The sequence below is a fragment of the Mus caroli genome, unplaced genomic scaffold, assembly GCF_978045245.1.
Source record: "Mus caroli unplaced genomic scaffold, Mus_caroli_1 scaffold_18, whole genome shotgun sequence".
Lineage (NCBI taxonomy): Eukaryota > Metazoa > Chordata > Mammalia > Rodentia > Muridae > Mus > Mus caroli.
In genome coordinates, this window is record NW_028227273.1 from 14,354,806 (window position 1) to 14,377,842 (window position 23,037).

Consider the following 23,037-nt stretch of genomic DNA (forward strand, 5'->3'; position numbering starts at 1 on the left):
ACTAAGGTGCATTTGGCAAAATGCTGAGTTCTGTTTATGCATCCAGTTTGTTAGTCTATTTCTTCTTATTGGGGAATTGAGTCCATTGATGTTAAGAGATATTAAGGAAAAGTGATTGTTGCCTCCTGTTATTTTGTAGTTAGAGGTAGAATTATGTTTGTGTGGCTGTCTTCTTTTGGGTAGAAGATTGCTTCCTTGCTTTTTCTAGGGTGTAGTTTCCCTCCTTGTGTTGGAGTTTTCCATCTGTTATCCTTTGTAGGGCTGAATTTGTGGAAAGATATTGGGTAAATTTGGCTTTGTCATGAAATATCTTGCTTTCTAAATCGATAGTAACTGAGAGTTTTGCTGGGTATAGTAGCCTGGGCTGACATTTTTGTTCTCTTAGGGTCTGTATGACATCTGCCCAGGATCTTCTGTCTTTCATAGTCTCTGTTGAAAAGTCTTATGTAATTCTGATAGGTCTGCCTTTATATGTTACTTGACCTTTTTCCCTTACTGCTTTTAATATTCTTTCTTTGTTTTATAATTATTTGATTATTATGTAATGGGAGAAATTTCTCTTCTGGTTCAATCTATTTTGAGTTCTGTAGGCTTCTTGTTTGTTCATGGCTATCTCTTTAGGTTAGGGAAGTTTTCTTCTATTATTTTGTTGAAGATATTTACTAGCCCTTTAAGTTGGGAATCTTTGCTCTCTTCTATACCTATTATCCTTAGACTTGGTCTTCTCATTGTTTCCTGGATTTCCTGGATGTTTTAGGTTAGGAGCTTTTTGCATTTTGCATTTTCTTTGACTGTTATGTCAATGTTTCCTATGGTATCTTCTGCACCTGAGATTCTCTCTTCTATCTCTCTTTTTTTTTTTTTTTTTTTTTTTTTTTTTGGTTTTTCGAGACAGGGTTTCTCTGTGTAGCCCTGGCTGTCCTGGCACTCACTTTGTAGACCAGGCTGGCCTCGAACCCAGAAATCCGCCTGCCTCTGCCTCCCGAGTACTGGGATTAAAGGCGTGCGCCACCACGCCCGGCTTCTCTTCTATCTCTTGTATTCTGTTGGTGATGCTTGCATCTATGACTCCTGGTCTCTTTCCTAGGTTTTCTATCTCCAGGGTTGTCTATCTCCCTTTGTGATTTCTTTATAGTTTCTATTTCCATTTTTAGATCCTGGGTAACGGTTTTGTTCTATCCCTCCACCTGTTTGGTTGTGTTTTCCTGTAATTCTTTAAGGGATTTTTATGTTTCCTCTTTAAGGGCTTCTACCTGTTTACTGTGTTCTTTAAGGGAATTATTTATGTCCTTTTTTTTTTTTTTAAATCCAAAGTCTTTACAATTAAAAGTTTTTTTTTTAAAGATTTATTTATTTAATGTAAGTACACTGTAGCTGTCTTCAGACACACCAGAAGAGGGCATCAGATCTCACTACAGATGCACAACCATCCCAGCCACCATGTGGTTGCTGGGATTTGAACTTCGAACCTTCGGAAGAGCATTCGGGTGCTCTTACCCACTGAGCCATCTCACCAGCCCCTATTTATGTCCTTCTTAAAGTCCTCTATTATCATCATGAGATGTGATTTTAAATCAGAGTCTTGCTTCCAGTGAGAGAATCTCAGGTGCAGAAGATACCATAGGAAACATTGACACAACAATCATAAAAAATACAAAATGCAAAAAGCTCCTAACCCAAAACATCCAGGAAATCCAGGAAACAATGAGAAGACCAAATCTAAGGATAATAGGTATAGAAGAGAGCAAAGATTCCCAACTTGTGTTCTTTTTTTTTTTTTTGGTTTTTCAAGACAGGGTTTCTCTGTATAGTCCTGGCTGTCCTGGAACTCACTTTGTAGACCAGGCTGGCCTCGAACTCAGAAATCCGCCTGCCTCTGCCTCCCAAGTGCTGGGATTAAAGGCGTGCGCCACCACGCCCGGCTCCAACTTGTGTTCTTTAAGGGAATTATTTATGTTCTTCTTAAAGTCCTCTATTATCATCATGAGATGTGATTTTAAATCAGAGTCTTGCTTCCAGTGTGTTGGGGTATCCAGGGCTTGCTGTGGTGGGAGAACTAGGTTCTAATGATGCCAAGTAGCCTTGGTTTCTGTTGTTTATATTCTTGTTCTTGACTCTTGCCATCTGTGTATCTCTGATGTTAGCTGGTCTTGCTGTCTCTGACTGTGGCTCTTCCCTCCTGTAATCCTGTGTGTCAGCACTCCTGGGAGACCAGCTCTCTCTGGGGGGAATTTGAGTATGGAGAGCTGTGGCACAGGGTCAGCTCTGGGGTGCAGACAGAAACCTTAAGGATCCTGTCCCCAGCTGTTCCTTGGTTCCTTGTGTCCTGATGGCTTTGCGAGGGTCCCTCTTGGGCCAGATATTTGAGCAGAAGTGGTGGTCTTACCTGTGCCCTCAGGTTTGTGGGCACTCTTGGGAGACCAGCTCTCTCAGGGAGGAATTTGGATACGGCGAGCTGTGGCACATGATCAGCTCCGGGGCACAGACGTTGAAGGATCCTGTCCCAAGCTGCTCCTTGGTTCCTATGTCCTGAGGGCTCCAGGCAGGTCCCTCGGAGCAGAAGTGGTGGTCCTGCCCGTGCTCTCAGGAGTGTCAGCACTCCTGGGAGACCAGCTCTCTCCCGGTGCGATTTGGGTATGGAGAGCTGTAGGACAGGAACATGCTCAGATGGAAACTGGAAGCAAGCATAATTTTAAAATTGGTGACTTTTGACATCTTCGAGCTGTGTATGTGTTTTTTTTTCCCCCGTCGTTATTTTAACACTTTTAACCCAAGTGGTGCCTATGGCTGTGGTTTTCATTTTACTCTCTCATATTTGTCTTGTTCTGTTAGAATCAACTGCTGCCTCTTATCCCTGGAAGCCACATCTCCCCCACACCTGAAGGAAGAAGACAAGTCGTCCAGTTAAAATTCGATCATCTTCCAAACATTTAGGGAACTCATTCTTCCCAGCACATTCTTTTAATATGTCTACATATGAATAAGACAGGAATCCTCAGCGTCTTAAGTGCAGTGAGCGATGTGAACGCCAGGGCACCTCTAATCACCACGGGCTCCTCCCCTGTGCTTTTTCCACGCCAGCTCCATCTCCTATAACATTCTCTTTAAACGTTGCAGTGTCAAAATGGCACATCCGAAAGATGCTTCCAGTTTCACCGGAGCGGGGCTTCTTAGGCAATCGGTACTGCGCATCTGTGGACTTAACGCTTCGATCTAGGGAAAGATTTCCACGTAGCCGTCTCACTTCAGCGGACCAGCCGCGACCTGAAGCAAACCCAGATCTGCTGGCTGCTGTTTGTGGAGGGGATGGCCCTGAGCCCCCTCACTGGAGTTTCTTCTCCGTGCAGCCGGGTCTTACTTTTAGACTGCATTTGGGTTGTTGCAGCATGGCGATCGTGAAAGGTGGTCGAGGTTTACCCCTTGACTCCACAGCAGATGCTAGTCTCCTCCTCGTGAGGAGCCGACAAGTCTGCTTCTAAAACAAGCTAGAGAAAATTCCGAACGTGACCAGTTAGTGGACAGACTACAAGGAATCGACCACCATACCACAGTAACGCCCCTGAATCCCTGGCTGCCCACCCACTCTAAGGCTATCCTGGTTCACCATGGTTTTTCTTTCTTTTCTTCTTTTTAAATCTATTTGTACATATGAGAAAGAGGAAGAGGGGCGAGAGAAAACTCGGGTGTGAAAGTCAAAGGACAAGCAGGAGGCCAGCCTAAGCGACATAGCAAGGCCTTTTCTCCACACCCACTCTCTAAGGTTGCTTAAACCCAAGTCCCTGCTGCTGACTGTATAAATTATGAATAATTCCTACATATGTAGGACACCATTGTGGTCATTGTTGAAATATCTAAGGATCCTGGTAGAAGCAGACGTGTTCTAAATGTTCTCCACGCTGGCGAGTATCTTGGTATTTCATTTCTGACCTCATCACAGTTAGATTAACACATCAAAGGATGAGTATGTATCACTCTGCATCTTAGAATTCTACCTGTTTTAGCTATGTTAAACCTTGTGAAAGGGCGGGGCCATAACTGAACCTGTGGAGTTCTTGCCTGTGTGCAGGAAACCCTCTGGTTTTGTCTCCAGCATGGAAGAAAACAGCTGTAGTCACACCACACCTACCTGAAAGCAGAAATTCAAAGTCACTGTCCTTGACTACATATGAAGTCCAAGGCCACGCTGGGCTATACTTCTCCAGGCAAGAAGGTCCGTGTTTGTATGAAGAGGCAGGAAAGGAGAGTCCAAGGTCAAGGCCAGCCAAGGCTGCATAGTGAGTTGAGGCTCTTCAGCAAAAGAAAAGCAAACTAATAGGAGTTGTTGACGGCAGTCACTGGCCATTTCTCTAAATATCATTCAGCTGAAGAGAAGGCTTAGTTTAGTTTAGAATGCATTAATGTAGAAGCTGGGCTATTTCAGATCATTTGAAATTGTAGCTATTGTTAATTAGCACTTAATAACTAGCATTATGGTTGTCTTAAACTATTAGAGTTTACTACAAAGACGTTTTGATTGAATTATATTAAACATATAATATTTTGATTTAAAAAATTTAACTTAAGATGTTTAGGAAAGCTATTTAAAGATTAAACATTTTTGTGACTGTATATTTGTGTATATACCTTGGTTGTTCTTTAAATTATTTTAATAAAAGCCAGAAACATTTCTGTCTCCTAACTTTTATTCAAATCAATGATTAGGGGGAACGCCAGGGCCAAAAAGTGGGAGTGGGTGGGAGGGTATGGGGGACTTTTTGGGATAGCATTGGAAATGTAAATGAGGAAAATACCTAATAAAAATATTTTTAAAAAATCAATGATTAGTCTATTATCTAATGCTTCATACTTAACTGAGAAAAATTGTTCTCTCTCTTGTGATTTTCACCTTGTGTTTCCAACAGGTTGCAATATCTGAACAGCTGACTCAGCAAACTGCTCTTGAGGGGATTTTTGTGTGTGTGTGTGTGGTTTTTCTAGACAGGGTTTCTCTGTGTAGCCCTGGCTGTCCTGGAACTCACTTTGTAGACCAGGCTGGCCTCGAACTCAGAAATCTGCCTGCTTCTTCCTCCCAAGTGCTGGGATTAAAGGTGTGCGACACCACCCCCCCACCCCAACCCCACCCCCGCTTGAGGGGATTTTTACAAATGGGAAACTAGCAAAATCTCTCCCAGGCTGACCAGCCAGACGCTTAGCCCTGAGAACATCTTGGCAACTTTAGCTTTAATAGCTTCGCAACTTTGGCTGTGAGAGTCTTTCTATTTTATTTAACAGCATATTTCTACATAGTTTGCAGGGCAGCTCAGGCACACATCCGGGCACCATAGAGTCTCAGTCTCTCCACTGCAATTCAGCGGATTGTGTTTTGATTTTTGTTGTCTGTCCTTAGCTGCTGCTGCTGCTGCTGCTTTGTTTTGAGACAGGCTCTCTGGTTGCCCAGTCTGGTCTTGAGTTTGCTCTGTAGACAAGGCTGGCCTCCACCCCTAATCCTCCAGTGCTGGGATTGAAGGTATTCATCACCACACCAGCTCCTTTGAACTCTTTGTGGCTTGAAGTTGAGCAAACCCAAAACTAATTATGACCTACTAAATGGCTAGCCTAAAAGAATTAAAAAAAAAAAAAAAAATTGCCCCCAGCATTCTGCTTTAAATATGCTACATGAAAGTCTATCTCAAGAAAGAAAAAAAGTGGGGGTTGGGGAGAAAAGAAGAAAGAGAAGAGAAAAAAAAAAGAGAAAGGAAGAAGGAGAAAGATGAAAGAAAAGGTTTAAAAATGCGTGGAGAACAACAAAGCGAACCACCAAGCCAGAGCTAAGTGCAAAACCACCGTGCAGCTCCTAGATAGCTTTTGTTTTCTCAAAAATGAAAGTTGAAAGTTGTTTTTTTTTTTTTTTCTTTTGTAAAGCAACCATTTGAAGAACAGGAAACCCCTGGATTCACAGGGGTGACAACTAACTACTCTGTATATAATTTTTTTTCCAAATATTTTCTCACAATCTCTCTCAAGAAATTATCAAATTAAATGTTTAATGAGTGTTTTGTCTAATCATCCTTTAATAGTGTTTTGCAGCCGGATTGAGTATTTTACAAATTTTCGATGATGAGTGTTAAAAATAGCACTGCCTTTTCTTCTTCCATAAATAATATAGATTATTCGTGGGCAATCTGAAAAGTATAGATAAATCCAAATTTAAAAGAAAAGAAAAGAACCGAAGAAAACCAATGTAACAAAGAAGAAAGTCTCACTCATGACTTGCAGAACTAGAGAGGATAATGGCTGTTTATATTCTACACATGAACATGTTAATCTGTTTGTACAGACACCTGTGTTTCACAGAAATAAAATCACACTGGCCTAGCACCTTAGTAACACCTCCTGTCACTTTGCAATACTGTGAACATTTAAATCTATTACATAGCGGCAGCCAGAGAGACCGCTTGCAGAGGGCTTGTATTCCATTCCCTACCACCCACTTATTGTCTCACAGCCATCCATAACCCCAGTTCCAGGGGCTCCAATAGACTTACACGTGGTACACATACATGTAGGCAGGCCAAACATCCATATACATGAGGTAAAATAAGTACATTTAATTTTTAAATAAGTATTCATAATTTTATAGGCATTCAGTTATTACCAGTTTTTGCTTTTTAAATCGATGCCTTGAATGTTAGTATGGCGAAATCTTTGCACACATCTACTGGACAAGATTATTCATCTAGATAAACAGCTCCGAATGGAACTGCTGGGTCAGCAAGCCTACGGAGTGTTACTGCTCACCGCGCACATTGCCAAGACACTCCTCAGGAGGGCAAGGTCTCTTCCCAGCACTGGGCTGAGTGCTCGTTCTCCACACTTGCAACAGGGTCACATGGCACTAACCTGGGCACTCACTGTTTCTGTGCTACCGAAGAGTGGCAAGGCTCTGGTGAGGATTCAGGCTGCACTGGTGGCCACTCATTCTCTCTGTCCATTTCTCTGTCCTGTATAGACCAGATGTGCACATAGTTTCTTTTTTTGTTTTTTGAGACAGGGTTTCTCTGTGTAGCCCTGGCTGTCCTGGAACTCACTTTGTAGACCAGCCTGGCCCTGGACTCAGAAATCCGCCTGCCTCTGCCTCCCTAGTGCCGGGATTAAAGGTGTGTGCCACCACTGCCCGGCCACATAGTTTCTTAATTTGTTAAAATTACATAAGAAGTGATGGCTAACAGTATAGATCAATATGACTGTGGTCCAGAGCCTCATCTTCATAGTCCTATATAATATAGTATTGTCCCTATATAATATCTATTTTGGTTTTGTTTGGGTGATTTTGTTTGTTTGTTTGTTGTTGTTGCTGCTGCTGTTTTGAGATAGGTCTCACATAGCCCACGCTGGCCTCAAACTTGTTATGTAGAGGAGGGTGATCCTGAACCCCCTCCAGCACCTTCTGAGTGTTAGGATGACTGGCGTGTGCCAGCAGTCCCAATTTCTGCCGTGCTGGGGATCAAAGCCAGGGCTTAATGCATACTAGGTCCTCACTGTTGGCTGAGTTACCCTCCTCTCTCCTTTTGTTTTAAATCTGTTAGCATACACTATGATGATGGCTTCCCTTGTAGCATTTTCATGCATACCTCCCATTATATTTTGTCCTCATTGGACTCCTCCCCCATGGCCATCCTCCATGTCCCTTGACCCTGTCTTACCCTCTCTCCTTCCCCAAATATGTCCTCTTCTTTTTGTGCCTCATGTGTTCCATTGCCTGCTCTTTTCCCTTCTCCCTCCATGTTTTAGGATTTCATCCTTGTTCTTCCAGTTCCCCCTCTACTTCGATGACCTACACACACACACACACACACACACACCACACACACACATACCATACACACACACACACCACACACATACACACACACACACATACACACACACCACACACACACATACACACACACACACACCACACACACACACACATACACACACACACACACCACACACACACACACATACACACACACACACACCACACACACTACACATTTAAGTCCCATCAATGAAGGGAAAACATCCTGCCTTTGTTTTTCCAAATTCTGTCCATTTTCCTGAAAACATCATTATTTCATTCTTTATGGCTTGAAAGAATTCCAGTGTGTATACCATACCACATTTTCTTTACCCATCCCTCCACTGATGGACATCTAAGCTATTTCTTAACTATTATATTGTAGCAATAAGCATAGATAATATAGTATCATTTTTAAATGTTTTTATTTGTGTGTGTGTGTGTGTGTGTATCCTCACATACCATAGCACACATGTAGATACCATAGCACATATGTAGATACCATAGCACACATGTAGATACCATAGCACACATGTAGAGGTCAGAAGACAACTCCCAGGAGCCAGGTCTGGTCTCTGGCCATCGGCCTTGGCAGCAAGCCCCTTTACAGGCTGAGCTATCTCACAAGCTTCAATATCCATAGTTTTAAAATTAAAAATGTCAAGAGATTGTAAATGAGGAAAATACCTAATAAAAAGTATTAAAAAAAAATGTCAAGAGAAATTAGATACCTGGCCCTGGGCAGTCGAGCTGATGTTTGGGTGTCTGTTCTCAGAGCCCTTGTTCTAACACGTCCACTAGGCACACTCCGAGGTGGACCTCTGTTCACCATCTATCATTGAGGAAGACCAGCTTCACTAAAGACAGAACATGTATCCCTACACAGAGGAGTATGCATTTAATGAAAACTATGCTTGTGCATACAATGAATTAAATAACTAAAAAGATGGGGGAAAGAGAGGAGGGAGAAGCAGAAGCAGTTTTGCTAGTAAGCCATTTCAAATAAAATATGTGGACACACCCCAAGAGTCAGGGATCGACTCCCTGCCCTTTGAGTATGGGGTGGGGCTGGGGGGGGAGGGTGCTTCATGACTCTCCTAAGGAGCAGACCATGGGAATGAGGAAGCAGTGATGTTTCAGTGGAGGGACCTCGAGGCACCACCGTCGCCACGTCATCCAGGTATCACCATTGAGAAATCATGATGTCCTCTCTTTGACCTGCGGTCTCAGCCCCGTAACCCATAACCTCAGTCTAACCATGAGAAAAGTGCATCAGATGAACCCAGGTTGAGGGCAAGATCTGCTAAACATCTGGTCAGTACTCAGCAAAAATGTCAAGGACAGGAGCTGGAGAGATGGGTCAAAGGTGAAGAGCGCTTTTGTAGGGGGACCTGGGTTCTGTCCCCAGCACCTGCACTAGTGGCTCACACCTGTCTGGGCATCTGTACGTAGTGTCCATATATACTCAAGCATACACTCATATACACTGTCCTGCTTGGTTGGTTTGTTGATTTGGCATATGCTAGAGTTATCTGGAAAGAGGAACCTCGGTTGAGAAAATGCTTCTGTCAGGTTGCCGTATGCAAGGCTGTGAATTGTCTTGACTAATGATGAATGTGAGCAGACCCAGCCTATGGGGGCAAGGGAGGCAGGGGAGGCAGGGGAGGCAGGGGAGGCAGGGGAGGCTCCCACCCCAGCAGGTGGTCCCGAGTTGTACTGGAAAGCAGGCTGAATAAGCTATGCATAATAAAAACATTAAACAGTATTTTTCCTTGGTCTTTGCTTCAGTTCCTACCTTGAGTTCCTGCCCTGGCTTCCCTCAGGGATGGAGTGTGTGTATCCTAAGAGTTATAAGCTGAAATAACCCTTTCCTCCCCAAGTTGCTTTCGGTCATGGCGTTTTATCACAGCAATAGAAACCCTAAGACACACATAAAACAAACATAAGTGAATCTTAAAAATGACATACGCTTATTAGAGCTGGGGATATGGCTCCCCACATAAACCACATGTGGCTGTACACATGATGAAGCCAAGAGGATCAGGAGTCCAAGGTCACCCGTGAACTAAAAAGTTAGTTCAAGACCAGCCTGGGTTTACAGGACACCATCTGTCAAAAGTGAGCGTGTCTGAGCCAAGCAACTGTTATCTTGGGTCATCCCAGCTGGGCTCATTGTCCGTTTACATCTCCGCCCAGGGGGGCGGACTAGGGCAGGAGATTCTTGCCTTGAGAGTCCAGCTGCTCCATACCATCTGGCACTGCTGCAGATAGCCTGGGGGAGGTGCTAGAGTTTATAGAGGAAGATTTGAATAGTGGGGCTCCATCTAGGCAGCTGTGGGGAAGGCCTCAAGCCTGCAGCATAAGGCTTTTCAGGTACAGCTGTCTGAGGAAGGAGTGTCCACACCTCTGTTGACCTCTCACCTGAGCTCCATAATGAAGTCCAGTAAACTCACTGGCTCCCCAGAGCAGGTGAACTTTGGCAAAATTGCGCCTCAACTTGTTCAGACTTTGGGAGGAGGGATAGACAAAACCCTTGGGGATACATCTCAGTCAATCAATCAGTCAATCAATCAATCAATCAAACAAACAAACACAAAAACTGTCAAGGTTGTAAAAAAAGAAGGACCAAGAAACTATCACAGATAAGAATAAAGAACACAAGATCAAGCCGGGCGTGGTGGCGCACACCTTTAATCCCAGCACTCTGGAGGCAGAGGCAGGCAGATTTATGAGTTCGAGGCCAGCCTGATCTACAAAGTGAGTTCCATGACAGCCTGAGCTATACAGAGAAACCCTGTCTCCAAAAAAACAAAAACAAAAAACCCCACATGATCAGGGAAGAAATGTGTGGTCCTGGAGTGGACAGTAGGACTGGAGAGGGGGAGGAGCAAAACTGTTTTTTGGGGGGTTTTTTGTTTGTTTGATAGAAAAACTAGAGAAATCCATTGTTAGTTTCTGTGCCACGGTAACTTGCAAAGTTACCATTAGATAAACGTCATGTATCATGGACAAATTGCCAGCATTATCATGGTAACTTTTCTATACGTCTAGAATCATTCCAAAATGGATGGGTTTTGTTTGTTTTTAAGGTTGCTTGTTTCCATATGATCACTGCAGTAACGAAAGAGACAGCTGCACTAGGCTTTTAGGACTATCAGGGCCTGAACCTGTCTCTCCTCTCCTTGACATTGTTTCCTGGCAATGACAGAAGGGAAACTCAGACAGACGGGACAGACAGAATGATCTCGAAAGCCTGTTCCTCCAGCTAGGACTGGCCTTGCAGTTCCCGCAGGACCAAAATGAAAGGACCATGGTGAATTCCTGTACCATGTTTCCAATTGTTGGCAAGCGAAAGAGATATGTTATGGGTGGTGTGTGTGTGTGTGGGGGGGGTGATCCCACAGTGGAGAAGAAAGGGGAGTTAAGATCCTCACAGTGTAGGACCTGCCTCTCGTCTTCTGGTGGCCATTTCTCCAGTATCTCCTGGGATCAGGAGCCAAAGCCAGACTGCTCTGGTTCCAAAGGCCAAGTCACTAGGACAAAGGGCACACTGGTTGTGTCATTGCGGGAGCTTGTAAGAGCGAAGGGCAAGCCTGCATCTGACTCTGAGTATTTCCTGCACATTTGAGAGAGGCTACTCACAGATTTCAGGCTGGCAAAGCTCTCCAGCACTGGTTGGTCGGTCATCTGGTAGATTAGTTTCAACTGATAACTCGTGAACACCTATGCATGCTATTATTCTATAAATCGTACACAAATAAGATCTCCTCAAAATGGCTAGATAAGGGGCACAGCAAAGGGATGACCACAGGTTGCTTAAGTAAACAGACGTATTTATATTGAACAGTCTCAAAGAAGTATATAAAGCCAAGGCCAGCAGAAGCATGAATGCATATGTGCATAGGCACGCATGTGTGCATGCCTGTGAATATGTGTGTGTTGAAATATTGTTTCTCCCTGAACCCTGCATTCGTGGATTAGCTAGACTGACTAGACTTTGACCTCCAAGGACCAGCCAGTCACTGCACTCTTACTCTAGGCTCACAGAGCAACCAAGTACATCCATTTTGTTTCTCACGCAGATGCTGGGCATATAACTCCGGTCCTCATGCTTGCCCCGTTGGGCACTTTGCTGACTGACTTTATTTCCACAGACTCTTGTTTTTTTTTCTGATTGCATGACGTACACAAGGGATGTAGGAGTCTGTAGGCCTGCTAAAGCTAGGATTCCCTCTCCTTTCCTCCTCCGTTTGTTTTCGGTCACATTTATTGAGAGGGGTGGGAGACATAAAGGTTAAGGTCAGAAGACAGGGCAGCGGGAATCATTCGTCTCCTTCCACAGTAAGGGTTCCCGGACTAAAACTCACAAAGTCAGGCTAGGCGGTAAGCACCCTTCCTGGCTGAACCATCTTTCCCTTCTGGAAACTTCTGAAGTTTGGACTTCACTGAGTCTTGCTGGACTCTACAGCACAATGAACTCAAAGGTCTTCCCTGTCTCCAGCAGCAGATGTTCGTGTCCTGCTGCTGTTTGGGGTCAGTTTCTGTGATCTGGCTGCCTCAGGTATCATCCAGGTTGCAGGTTGGGAACAGGTCTGAGTGACTTATCAGGGACTCAGGCTACACTGAAGGCCCTGACTGGGACAGTCCTTTCTTGGGTCAGAGGCCAGAGGGCCAAACAGCTCAGTAGAGAGTCACATTGCCTCCAGATTGTTGTGCTCAGCTGTGGCAGGCTGTCACGTCTGCTTACAGCAACTCACCTATTTTCCCAAGTAGATTGAACGCACCCAAGCCTGGTAAATTCCTCCAAGCTGTAGAGTCTTCGGGAAGGTGTAGAATAGATGTCCTTAGAACATCTTTGCTAGGACATGTCATTCATAAAGTGATGTCATAAATTTGATTTCACAAAAATATGACCAAGGACTGATGGACTGGTTTTTTGTTGTTGTTGTTGTTTTTAATCAATTTGACACAAGCTAGAGTCATCTGAGGAGAGGGGACCTCAGTTGTGGTAATGCCCCTGTCAGGTTAGTCCATACACAAGCCTGTGCAGAATTTGCTTCATTGAGGATTGTTTGGGGGAGGGGGAGGAGGGAGAGGATTGTTGTGGAAGGGCCCAGCCCACCATGATCGGTAGCATCCCTGATCAGGTAGTCCCAAGGTATATAAGAAAGCAAACCAAGCAAGCCAGGAGGAAGAGGCCAGTCTCCACCACCTCCACTTCAGTTCCCACCTCAAGTTACTGACCTGACATCCCTTAACGGTAGGTAGGATACAACTGTTCGCTGAAACAAGTGCTTTCCTCCTTTTTTTTTTTTTTTTTTTTTTTTTTTTTTTTTTTTTTTTAAGATTTATTTATTGTTTATACGTAAGTACACTGTAGCTGTCCTCAGACACTCCAGAAGAGGGAGTCAGATCTCTTTACAGATGGTTGTGAGCCACCATGTGGTTGCTGGGATTTGAACTCTGGACCTTCGGAAGAGCAGTCGGGTGCTCTTACCCACTGAGCCATCTCACCAGCCCGTGCTTTCCTCCTTAAGTGGCTTTTGGTTGTGGGACTTATCGCAACACTAGAGAGCTAACTATAACAATTAGGAAGAAGGAAGACAGAGGCATAAAATAACAATGGCATAAAACGAAACTTTCACATTGGAATTTCCCCTTAGAGATAATAAAAGCCAGCCAATGCCCCAACCACGGGGGATCTTTTCCTCTGGGTTCACCCTGTGCAGGGAGAGCTCTTCTCTCCCTCACTACAGACCTATCTCTCACCTCTTCAGCCCTTCTCTCTCTCCAGTTCTTGGAATTTTGGGATGGGTGTTCTGGAACTTGAGCAGGAAGTGGGTGACCCAACAGAAGATTAAAAAACATGCTTGGTTCGGTTATCTCTGCTTACATAACAACCCCAAACGTGAGGGCTAAAACCAACAGCCATAGCATTATCTCCCACAGTCCTCTGGTGTTAGTGGGGTTCAGCAGCCTGAGTCTTCGTGCTGGCTCTTCAGACCCTGGAACTCAAGCGGCTGCCCTCAGATAACCCGGGACTGGCTGCGGGCTGACCAGCCAATGGCATCACCCCGGTCTCTACTAGAAGATGGAGAACGGCTGATTCACTTGGACAGTCAGTCTTCTCTGTCTCTCTCTCATTTAAGCTCATTACATAATTACCTCATTTATATGCTTACAGCCCCAGAATGTGTCAAAGCAGAAACGGCCAGGCCTTCAGACTGAGGCCCAGAAATGGCAAGTTACCATTTGTGCCACTTCCTATAATTAACGTGAGTCCCAGGGCCAGTCTTGAGGTTAGTGGAGCAGGGGGTTGCAGGAGCGTGAAAAAACGTAGAAATCTGCCGAAGCCATTTGGTGTTGCTCATTAACCACGTGTTTAAGACTGACCACTTGGGATCGCTTTTCCCTGGGGAAAACGGATTCGTCCTCTCACAATATTCATTGATATGCTGCAGCTAAGACAGTGGTGCTCACCCTGTGGGTCGACACACCCCTGGCCAACCTCGGTCTCCAAATGTATTTACATTACAGCTCATAACATTAGCAAAACATAATTTCATGGTTGGCAGTCACCACGAGAACTGTCTTAAAGGGTCACAGCTAACATTAGGAAGGCTGAGAACCATTGAGCTAAGGGGTGACGCCTAGGAAAATTTCCCCCATCTACATGAGCCTGTTGACTAGTGTGGTCCTTAGGCAGGTCTCATTTGTGCAATCGAATTGTTGAGATGTTGTGGGGGTAGCATCTCTGCTGTATCTAGAAGGCAGTCTCTCAGATCTGGTAAACTGCTCCTTTGGCTCTTAAAATCTTTTCGATCCCTCTTCTACAATGTTCCCTGAGCCTTAGATGTGGGGGTTGTAGAGTAGACATGAAAACTGAGGCTGGGCTCCCTGTGTTCGTTCATTCTCTCCATTTTGACCAGTTTTACCGATCTCTGCAAAAAACGATTCTTTGATGAAGAGTGAGAGCTACACTTTTCTGTGGGTATGGGGACACATATCATACGTATTTAGAATACAGTTAAAAACTCTATTGATTTTAGGGAAATGACAATGGCAGGGTCCCTCTGTGGTCTATGACTTTTCCAGCCCAGGTAGCTGGTTAGGTTTACAATACCAGACATGAATACCTTTATTGAGTAGGCCTCATGTCTGACTAGACAGCTGTTGGTTACCTCCAAAATGTACGTGCCACTATCGCACGATTGGAGATATCTTGCCTGGCCAGTGGTTGTCCTGGGTTACAGTAACTTCAGGCTTTATCACCGGGTAGGACTACTGAGTCTTTTCTTCCCTGGCACTTGAGAGGCCCCTCCTGATACAGCGGGAGCCAGTTGCTGGAGGGGTGATCCAGTCCTTAGAGGCCAAGGCTTACAACCAACAAGTTAAGAGAGCTAGGCCTGAGTGGGGAGGCTCCCAGGTGCGCTGTATCTCGGTCCCTCAGTCCTGTGTCTGCAGTATGTGCAGTCTTCAGCGATCTTACCTGAAAGCTCTGGGAAGCAAGCAGCGCTAAGAGCCTCTATTGTTTGGGGTGCCTCCTGGACCACCCCGACCAACCAACCACTAAAAGAAAGGTTTCCCATGCCTGCCACTGGGGTTACAACAGCCATCCTAATGGGCTATAAAGTCACACCCTCTTTGCTTCTGACTCGCATTTCCCTAATGCCTGATGATGCTATTTTCCCACATATTTTCTATGTAGCCTTTTAAAAAATTTTTTTTCAACTTGACACAAACTAGGGTCATCTAGGAAGAGAGAATTTCAACTGGGAAAGTGACTTCATTAGATTGTTCTGTAGGCAAGTCTCTGGGGGACTTTAAAAATTAGTATTAATGATTGCTATGAGAGGGGCCAGCCTACATGGGCAGTGCCACCCCTAGGCAGGGGTTCTGGGACATGTAAGAAAATTAGTTGATTGTGAGCTGGGGGAATGAGCCAGTTAGCCGAATTCTCCACAGCCTCTTTAAAAGTCCAGAGCCTCAACCCTGGGCTGCAGACACAGTTCCTGGGAATGGAGCCTGAGGTTATATCAGGCCTTGACACAAAGAGAGAGGGAGAAGGTAAGGCGATTTTGTTCGCTTTCTTTTTTTTTTTTTTTTTTTTTTTTTTTTGGTTTTTCGAGACAGCGTTTCTCTGTATAGCCCTGGCTGTCCTGGATCTCACTTTGTAGACCAGGCTGGCCTGGAACTCAGAAATCCGCCTGCCTCTGCCTCCCAAGTGCTGGGATTGATTAAAGGTGTGTGCCACCATGTCCGGCTTTGTTTGTTTCTGGATAGGGTTTCTCTGTGAAGCACTGGTTGTTTTTGGAACTCTCTCTCAGACCAGGCTGGATTCAGACTCAGAGATCCACCTGCCTCTGCCTTAACAGTGAGATTAAAGGTGTGCACCACCCCCACAGCTGAGTTTTCTGTTTGCTTTTTGTTTCTTTTTCTAAGCAGCGTAGTCTCGGGGCCAACAGGCAGACACAAGTGTCAGGTCCTTGAAGAGTTAGGTTGGTGTCAGACTTTTAGAAACGCGCCCAACAGTTTGTTTCTTGCTTGTTTGTTTTGTTCTGTTGTTTAGCCTTTCTGATTATTCTTTTTAGACATTTATATATTTTCTACTCAAATTAGCTTAATTCTGTTGTTTTCAGACAAGAGCACTGGTAATTGCAAGAGACTATATTTTCATGTATGAGGCTATAACAAAATACCTTACATTGGGTGATCAGAAACTGGTTTTGTTTTTCAGATTTTATTTTTTTAGAGTGGGCATTTTGTCTGTGTGTCTGTCTACCACATATGTACCTATTGTAAGAAGAACCCAGAAGAGAACTTAAGGTTTCCTGCAACTGGGGTTGTGAGCTGCCATGTGGGTGCTGGAATAATACGGGTCCTGTGGAAGAGCAGCTAAGTACTTTTTTTTTTTTTTAGAGTAAAGCTAAGAGCTAAAGATTTAAAAAAAAAAAAAAAGATTTATTTAATGTATATGAGTACTCTATAGCTGTCTTCAGACACACCAGAAGAAGGCATTACAGATGGTTGTAAGCCACCAAGTGGTTGCTGGGATTTGAACTCAGGACCTTCGGAAGAGCAATCAGTGCTCTTAACCACTGAGCCACCTCTCCAGCCCCAGCTCTCTTCTTCCTGCCTCCTTTTCAGTTTTTCTTTTTGAGACAGAGACTCACGCTGTCTAGGCTGTTCTTCAACTTGATTGGTAGCCAGGGATAACCTGGAACACCTGACCCTCTTGCCTTGACTTTCTGAGGACTGAGATTACTTGTACCAGTATTTTCCTTTGTAGGAAAAAGTACTCATGTGTTTACTGTGTTTTTTAAAAACAAACTGAAGCTAGGTGGTCCTAGCACACAGGAGACAGAGGCAGATGGCTATATATAAATTCAAGGTCAGCCTAGCCTGGTCTACAGAGTGAGTTCCAGACCAGCCAGAGCTATAAAGAGAAACCCTGTTTCAAAAAAGAAAAATCACTCAATTAATATAAAAAATAAAAAAAACAAGGGCTGGAGAGATGGCTTAGTGGTTAAGAGCACTGACTGGTCTTCCAAAGGTCCTGAGTTCAAATCCCAGCAACCACATGGTGGTTCACAACCATCCGTAACAAGATCTGACTCCCTCTTCTGGAGTGTCTTAAGACAGCTACAGTGTAGTTACATATAATAAATAAATAAATCTTTATAAAAAAATAAAAACAAACTGTTTGTGGCAGCACATGTCTGAAATCACAGACCTGAAAGGCTGGCAGGAGAATTGCCACAAGTGTGACATTGGCCTTTTGGAAAACAAATTAAGAGTTAACATCAGCTGACACAGTAGCTGATCTTTAAAAACATAGTGAGTGATTTCTATGACTTATTTATTAATTCATTTTTGAGACAAGGTTTCACTCTGCAGCCCTGGCTGGCCTGGAACTCACAGAGATCTGCCTCCCTTTGCCTCTGGAGTGCTGGGATTAAAAGTGTCCACAACCTTCCATGGCCTTATTTGTATTTTTAAGTGTGTGTGTGTGTGTGTTATGTGTGTGCACATACTCATGAGAGTGAAGATACTGCAGGAATATTGAAAAAAAGGCATTGGATCCATTGAAGCTAGAGTTACAGACAGTTGTGAACTCAACCTTTTGTCCTCTGCAAGAGCAATGTGTGCTCTCAAGCACTGTGCCCTCTCTCCAGCCTCCATGAGTGATTTCCTACACTTCTACAAAGAATTAAAATTAAAGTGGAAAAGATGCACTTGTTCTTTAACCTTCTTTAAATAAAAGATTTATTTTTTATTTTATGTGTGAGTGTTTCACCTTCATGTATGCATGCACATTCGCCGTTTTTGAAGAGACCTGGTCCCCTGCAAATGGAGTTTGTGACAGAGGGTGGTGAGCCTCCCGTGGGAAGGGAACCCAAGTCCTCTGCAAGAGCAGGAAGTGTCTCACATCAGTGAGCATCTCTCCAGCCCTCCTCGAGCTTCTTGTCAGAGTTCCGCCTTCATCCCTGGATACCTCTAAAAGGCTCCAGCGAGCCACCACTGAATTTGGGGTTAGGGTTCAACATAGGAGTCCCAGGAGACCGAAACATCCAGACATTAGGAGGCCAAAGGTTCCCTGATTATCTTGAGACAAAGTCCTTACTAGACTCCTCCAACCTGGGAAAGCATTATCTTTTTAGCAAAGAGATAAGCATTCCAAACAAGTTGACATCTAAGCCATGATAAGAGGCTTTCAATAATTTACAAGCAACCCAGCTTAAACCTTTTGGAAAACAAATTAAGAGTTGACATCAGCTGACACAGTAGCTGATCTTTAAAAGTAATCTATACTTTGGGGAATTGATCTTGCACACTCATGCTTGGAAAGGATCTTATGATTGTCAGATGTTTAAAATCCTCAACAGTATAATCACGTGCCAAAACAAAGCATCACATTTCTGCACAGTTAAAAAAATATATTAAAACAAAAACCAAGCCAGGCGTTGTGGCACACGCCTTTAATCCCAGCACTCAGGAGGCAGAGGCAGGTGGATTTCTGAGTTCGAGGCCAGCCTGGTCTACAAAGTGTGATCCAGGACAGCCAGGGCTATAGAGAAACCCTGTCTCGAAAAAAAACAAAAAACAAAAAACAAAAAAACAAAACCAAAAAACCTTGGAAACAGAATTTCCCAACCCATTTTTTTTCATTGACCAACATTTAAAAATGAACATTTATTTATTTCATGTGCTTGTATGTGCATGGGTGTGCATGAACCATCATACCTCCTGTGAAGGCCAGAAGTCCAGAGTTCCTTCTCTCCCCGAGTCATGTAGGATCCATCAATCTCAGGCTACCAGGCTTAGCCAGGAAATCTTTGACTGACTTATCCTTCTAGCTGGTAAGTCTGTGGGTGACTTTTTTTTTTTAATTAGATATTTTATTTGTTTACTTTTCAAATGTTATCCCCTTTCCCAGTTTTCCCTCTGCTACCCCCCTATACCATCCCCCCTAACCCTGCTTCTATGAGGGTGCTCCCCCAGTCACCCACTCCTGCCTCACTGCCCTAGCTTTCCTCTACACTGGGGCATCAAGTCTTCACAGGACCAAGCCCTCTCCCCCGACATTGATGCCAGATAAGACCTCTTCAGCTCCTTCAGTCCTTTCCCTAACTCCTCTATTGGGGTCCCTGTGCTCAGTCTGATGGTTGGCTGGGAGCATCCGCATCTGTTTTGGTGAGGATCTGGAAGAGCCTCTCAGGAGACAACTGTGTCAGGCTCCTGTCAGCAAGCACTTCTTGGCATCAGCAATACTGTCTGGATTTGGTGTCTGCATGTGGGATGAATCCCCAGGTAGGGCAGTCTCTGGATGGCCTTTCCTTCCGTCTCTGCTCCACTCTTTGTCTCTGTATTTCCTTTAGACAGGAACAATTCTGGGTTAATATTTTGGAAATTGGTTGATTGCCCCATCCCTCAACCAGGGGAACCATGCCTAACCTCTAGATATGGTCTTGACAGGTTCTCCCTCCCCTTTGTGGAGTATTTCAGCTAATGTCATCCCTGTGAGGTCCTGGGAGGCTCTTGCTTTCCTGGCAACTGGGACTTTCTGGTTGCTACCCCCAGTTCCCCATCCCCCACTGCTACACACCTCTGTTCAATTTCCTGACCCTCTGTACTTCTTCTCCATCTCCTCCCATACCTGATCCTGCTCCCCTCTTTTTCCCCTCCTCCTCCTCTCTTCCTCCCAGGTCCCTTCCACCCTCTACTTCCCTTGATTATATTGTTCCCCCTTCTAAGTAGGACTGAAGCATCCACACTTTGGTCTTCCTTATTTTTGAGCTTCATGTGGTTCATGAGTTGTATTGTGAATATTCCACATCCTTTGCCTAAAATCCACTTAACAGTGAGTGCATGCTATGTCTGTTCTTTTGTGACTGGGTTACCTCACTCAGGATGATATTTTCTAGATCCATCCATTTGCCTGCATATTTCATGAAGTCATCGTTTTTAATAGCTGAGTAGTATTCCATTGTGTAAATGTACCACATTTTCTGTATTCCTTCCTCTGTTGAGGGACATCTGGGTTGTTTCCAGCTTCTGGCTATTATAACTATGCCTGGGCTGGCGTTTGTGTTCTCTTAGGGTCTGTATGACATCTGCCCAGGACCTTCTAGCTGTCATAATCTTTGTTGAGAAGTTTTACATAATTCTGATAGGTCTGCCTTTATGTTACTTGACCTTTTTCCCTTACTGCTTTTAATATTCTTTCTTTGTTTTATAATTATTTGATTATTATGTAATGGGAGGAATTTTTCTTCTGGTTCAATCTATTTGGAGTTCTGTAGGCTTCTTGTTTGTTCATGGCTATCTCTTTAGGTTAGGGAAGTTTTCTTCTATAATTTTGTTGAAGATATTTACTAGCCCTTTAAGTTGGGAATCTTCGCTCTCTTCTATACTTATCCTTAGGTTTGGTCTTTTCATTGTGTCCTGGATTTCCAAGAAGGTTTTTGTTAAGAACTTTTTGCATTTTGCATTTTCTTTGACTGTTGTGCCAATGTTTTTTATGTATCTTCTGAACCTGAGATGCAGTATGGGGATGGAGAACTGTGGCACAGGGTCAGCTCCAGGGTGCGTATGGAAACTGGAAGGATCCTGTCCCTGGCTGTTCCTTGGTTCCTGTGTCCTGATGGCTCAGGGTGGGTCCCTCTTGGGCCAGGAATTTGAGCAGAAGTGGTGATCGTACCTGTACTCTCAGGTGTGTCAGCACTCCTGGGAGACCAGCTCTCTCCTGGCCGGATTTGGGTATGAAGAGCTGTGGCACAGGGTCAGCTCTGGGGCGTAGCTGGAAACCAGAAGGATCCTGTTCTTCCCAACCCATTTTAAATGTGTCTGGTTAAAAGTTTAAAAATTGATTGTGAGACTATGCCAGGGCCTAGCAAACACAGAAGTGGATGCTCACAGTCAGCTAGTGGATGGATCTCAGGGCCCCCAATGGAGGAGCTAGAGAAAGTACCCAAGGAGCTAAAGGGATCTGCAACCCTATAGGTGGAACAACATTATGAACTAACCAGTACCCCGGAGCTCTTGTCTCTAGCTGCATATGTATCAAAAGATGGCCTAGTCGGCCATCACTGGAAAGAGAGGCCCATTGGACACGCAAACTGTATATGCTCCAGTACAGGGGAACGCCAGGGCCAAAAAGTGGGAGTGGGTGGGTAGGGGAGTGGGGGGGAGGGTATGGGGGACTTTTGGGATAGCATTGGAAATGTAAATGAGGAAAATACGTAATAAAAAATATTAAAAAAAAGTTTAAAAATCGATCAACTAAAAATTCATGCTAAAAATTAGCTGGCCTCACAAAAATAATTTTGTTTTAGCTAAGAATGTTCCAAGAAAATGTACAATCAATGACAGGATTAAAATGAGTAATATGATTTGATAATCTCAGTCAATAATAAATCCATAGATGTTCTCCTGTCCTGCTAGCATAGGTATGTACCACCAGCCGAACCCCCTCCTTCCCTTTCTCCTGCCCATCTTTCTCTTTTATTGTTTAGCATTCACAACCTTTACAACAGCAGTTCTCAACCTTCCTAATGCTGTGACCCTTGAATACAGTTCTTCATGTTGCAGTGGCCCCAAACCATAAAATTATTTTGTTGCTACTTCATAACTGTAATTTTGCTACTGCTATGAATCATAGTGTAAATATCTGATATGCAGGATATGTGATATGAGACCTCCAAAGGGGTAGTGACTCACAGGTTGAGAACCACTGCTATACAAGAACATGTTTTTAAACTTTATGCACATGCACATGTGTGTGTGTGTGTGTGTGTGTGTACAGGTGTGTACGTAGGAGTATATATAGGTGTGCAACAGCCCCAGGATGTTTTTTACAAGTAGGTACATTTTACCCATAGTGGCCATATCTCCGGGGTCCACATGTGGCCAATGCCTCTGTATAGACAACACAGCTCTAGGGAGTTGGACTTTAAATGGGATTTGTCTTCCTTATTTCCAGTGTCACTCCTAACAAGTGCAGTTTCTATGGGAATAGTGTATTGAGAACAAACAGTCATAGAATCTTTTACCCACAGGTCAGAAAGACACCATCAGTGAAGATCAGCGTTCTATGGGGTTCTGTTGAAAATAGGCTGGAGATTTGGGGGTTTTGCTACTTCAAAATCCTTCCTCTGTTTTCTTAGTTGGATGAAGTCTGAAGGAATCTTGAAGCAGATGAAATAAGTCCTACCTTCCAGGAGCCAAGACCTTAGAAGTAGATTGTCACCAGAACCGCGCTCTCCCGACCAACTTTGATGTCACTTCTCGGAAACTAAGCCAACTGCACCATCATAGCCCTGCTGTTGGCCACCCAGACCGCCATGCTGTGCCTACCCCACCATCGCCCCTCCCGGGGCCCCCTCTGCTCTGACCTAAGCTGAGTAAGTTGTTAACCCGGGAGAATATGAGGACGGGTACTCATCAGGTTCCAGTTCTCATTCAAGGGGAGGCTGCTGGCTTTACCCTGTCTTCTTCCTCCCTTTTGGCTTGAATAGGGATGACTAAATTAACCTTGGAGGGCACCCATCACTAAGCTCCCTCTGCTGAGGATGTAGCTCAGGGGTGGTGTGAGTCCATCACTTCTATCACCAGTGCTACAAATGAACATTGAACATACGGGACCCATGAATGTTTATGGATGCCCACTCATCTAGACTTTTTACCTTGGACTGTTGGTTTGTTACATGACAGAG

General features: G+C 44.3%; 1 protein-coding gene across 6 annotated transcripts in view; it reads left to right on the plus strand.

Annotated features, from left to right (window-relative positions):
* Nucleotides 1–22,613, plus strand: part of Cdkl4 (cyclin dependent kinase like 4) — a 70,442-nt gene extending 47,829 nt beyond the window's left edge. For 5 of the 6 annotated variants that reach the window (XM_029470845.2, XM_029470846.2, XM_085832708.1 and 2 more), the window contains exon 10: nt 2,833–4,666. In XM_029470845.2, coding sequence (XP_029326705.1) covers nt 2,833–2,934 — 102 coding nt within the window. In that variant the 3' untranslated portion in view covers nt 2,935–4,666. Of the gene's footprint in view, nt 1–2,832; nt 4,667–22,488 lie in introns of those variants that run through there. The other variant, XM_085832709.1, reaches the window with a different exon arrangement.
* The last annotated feature ends 424 nt before the right edge of the window (nt 22,614–23,037 follow it).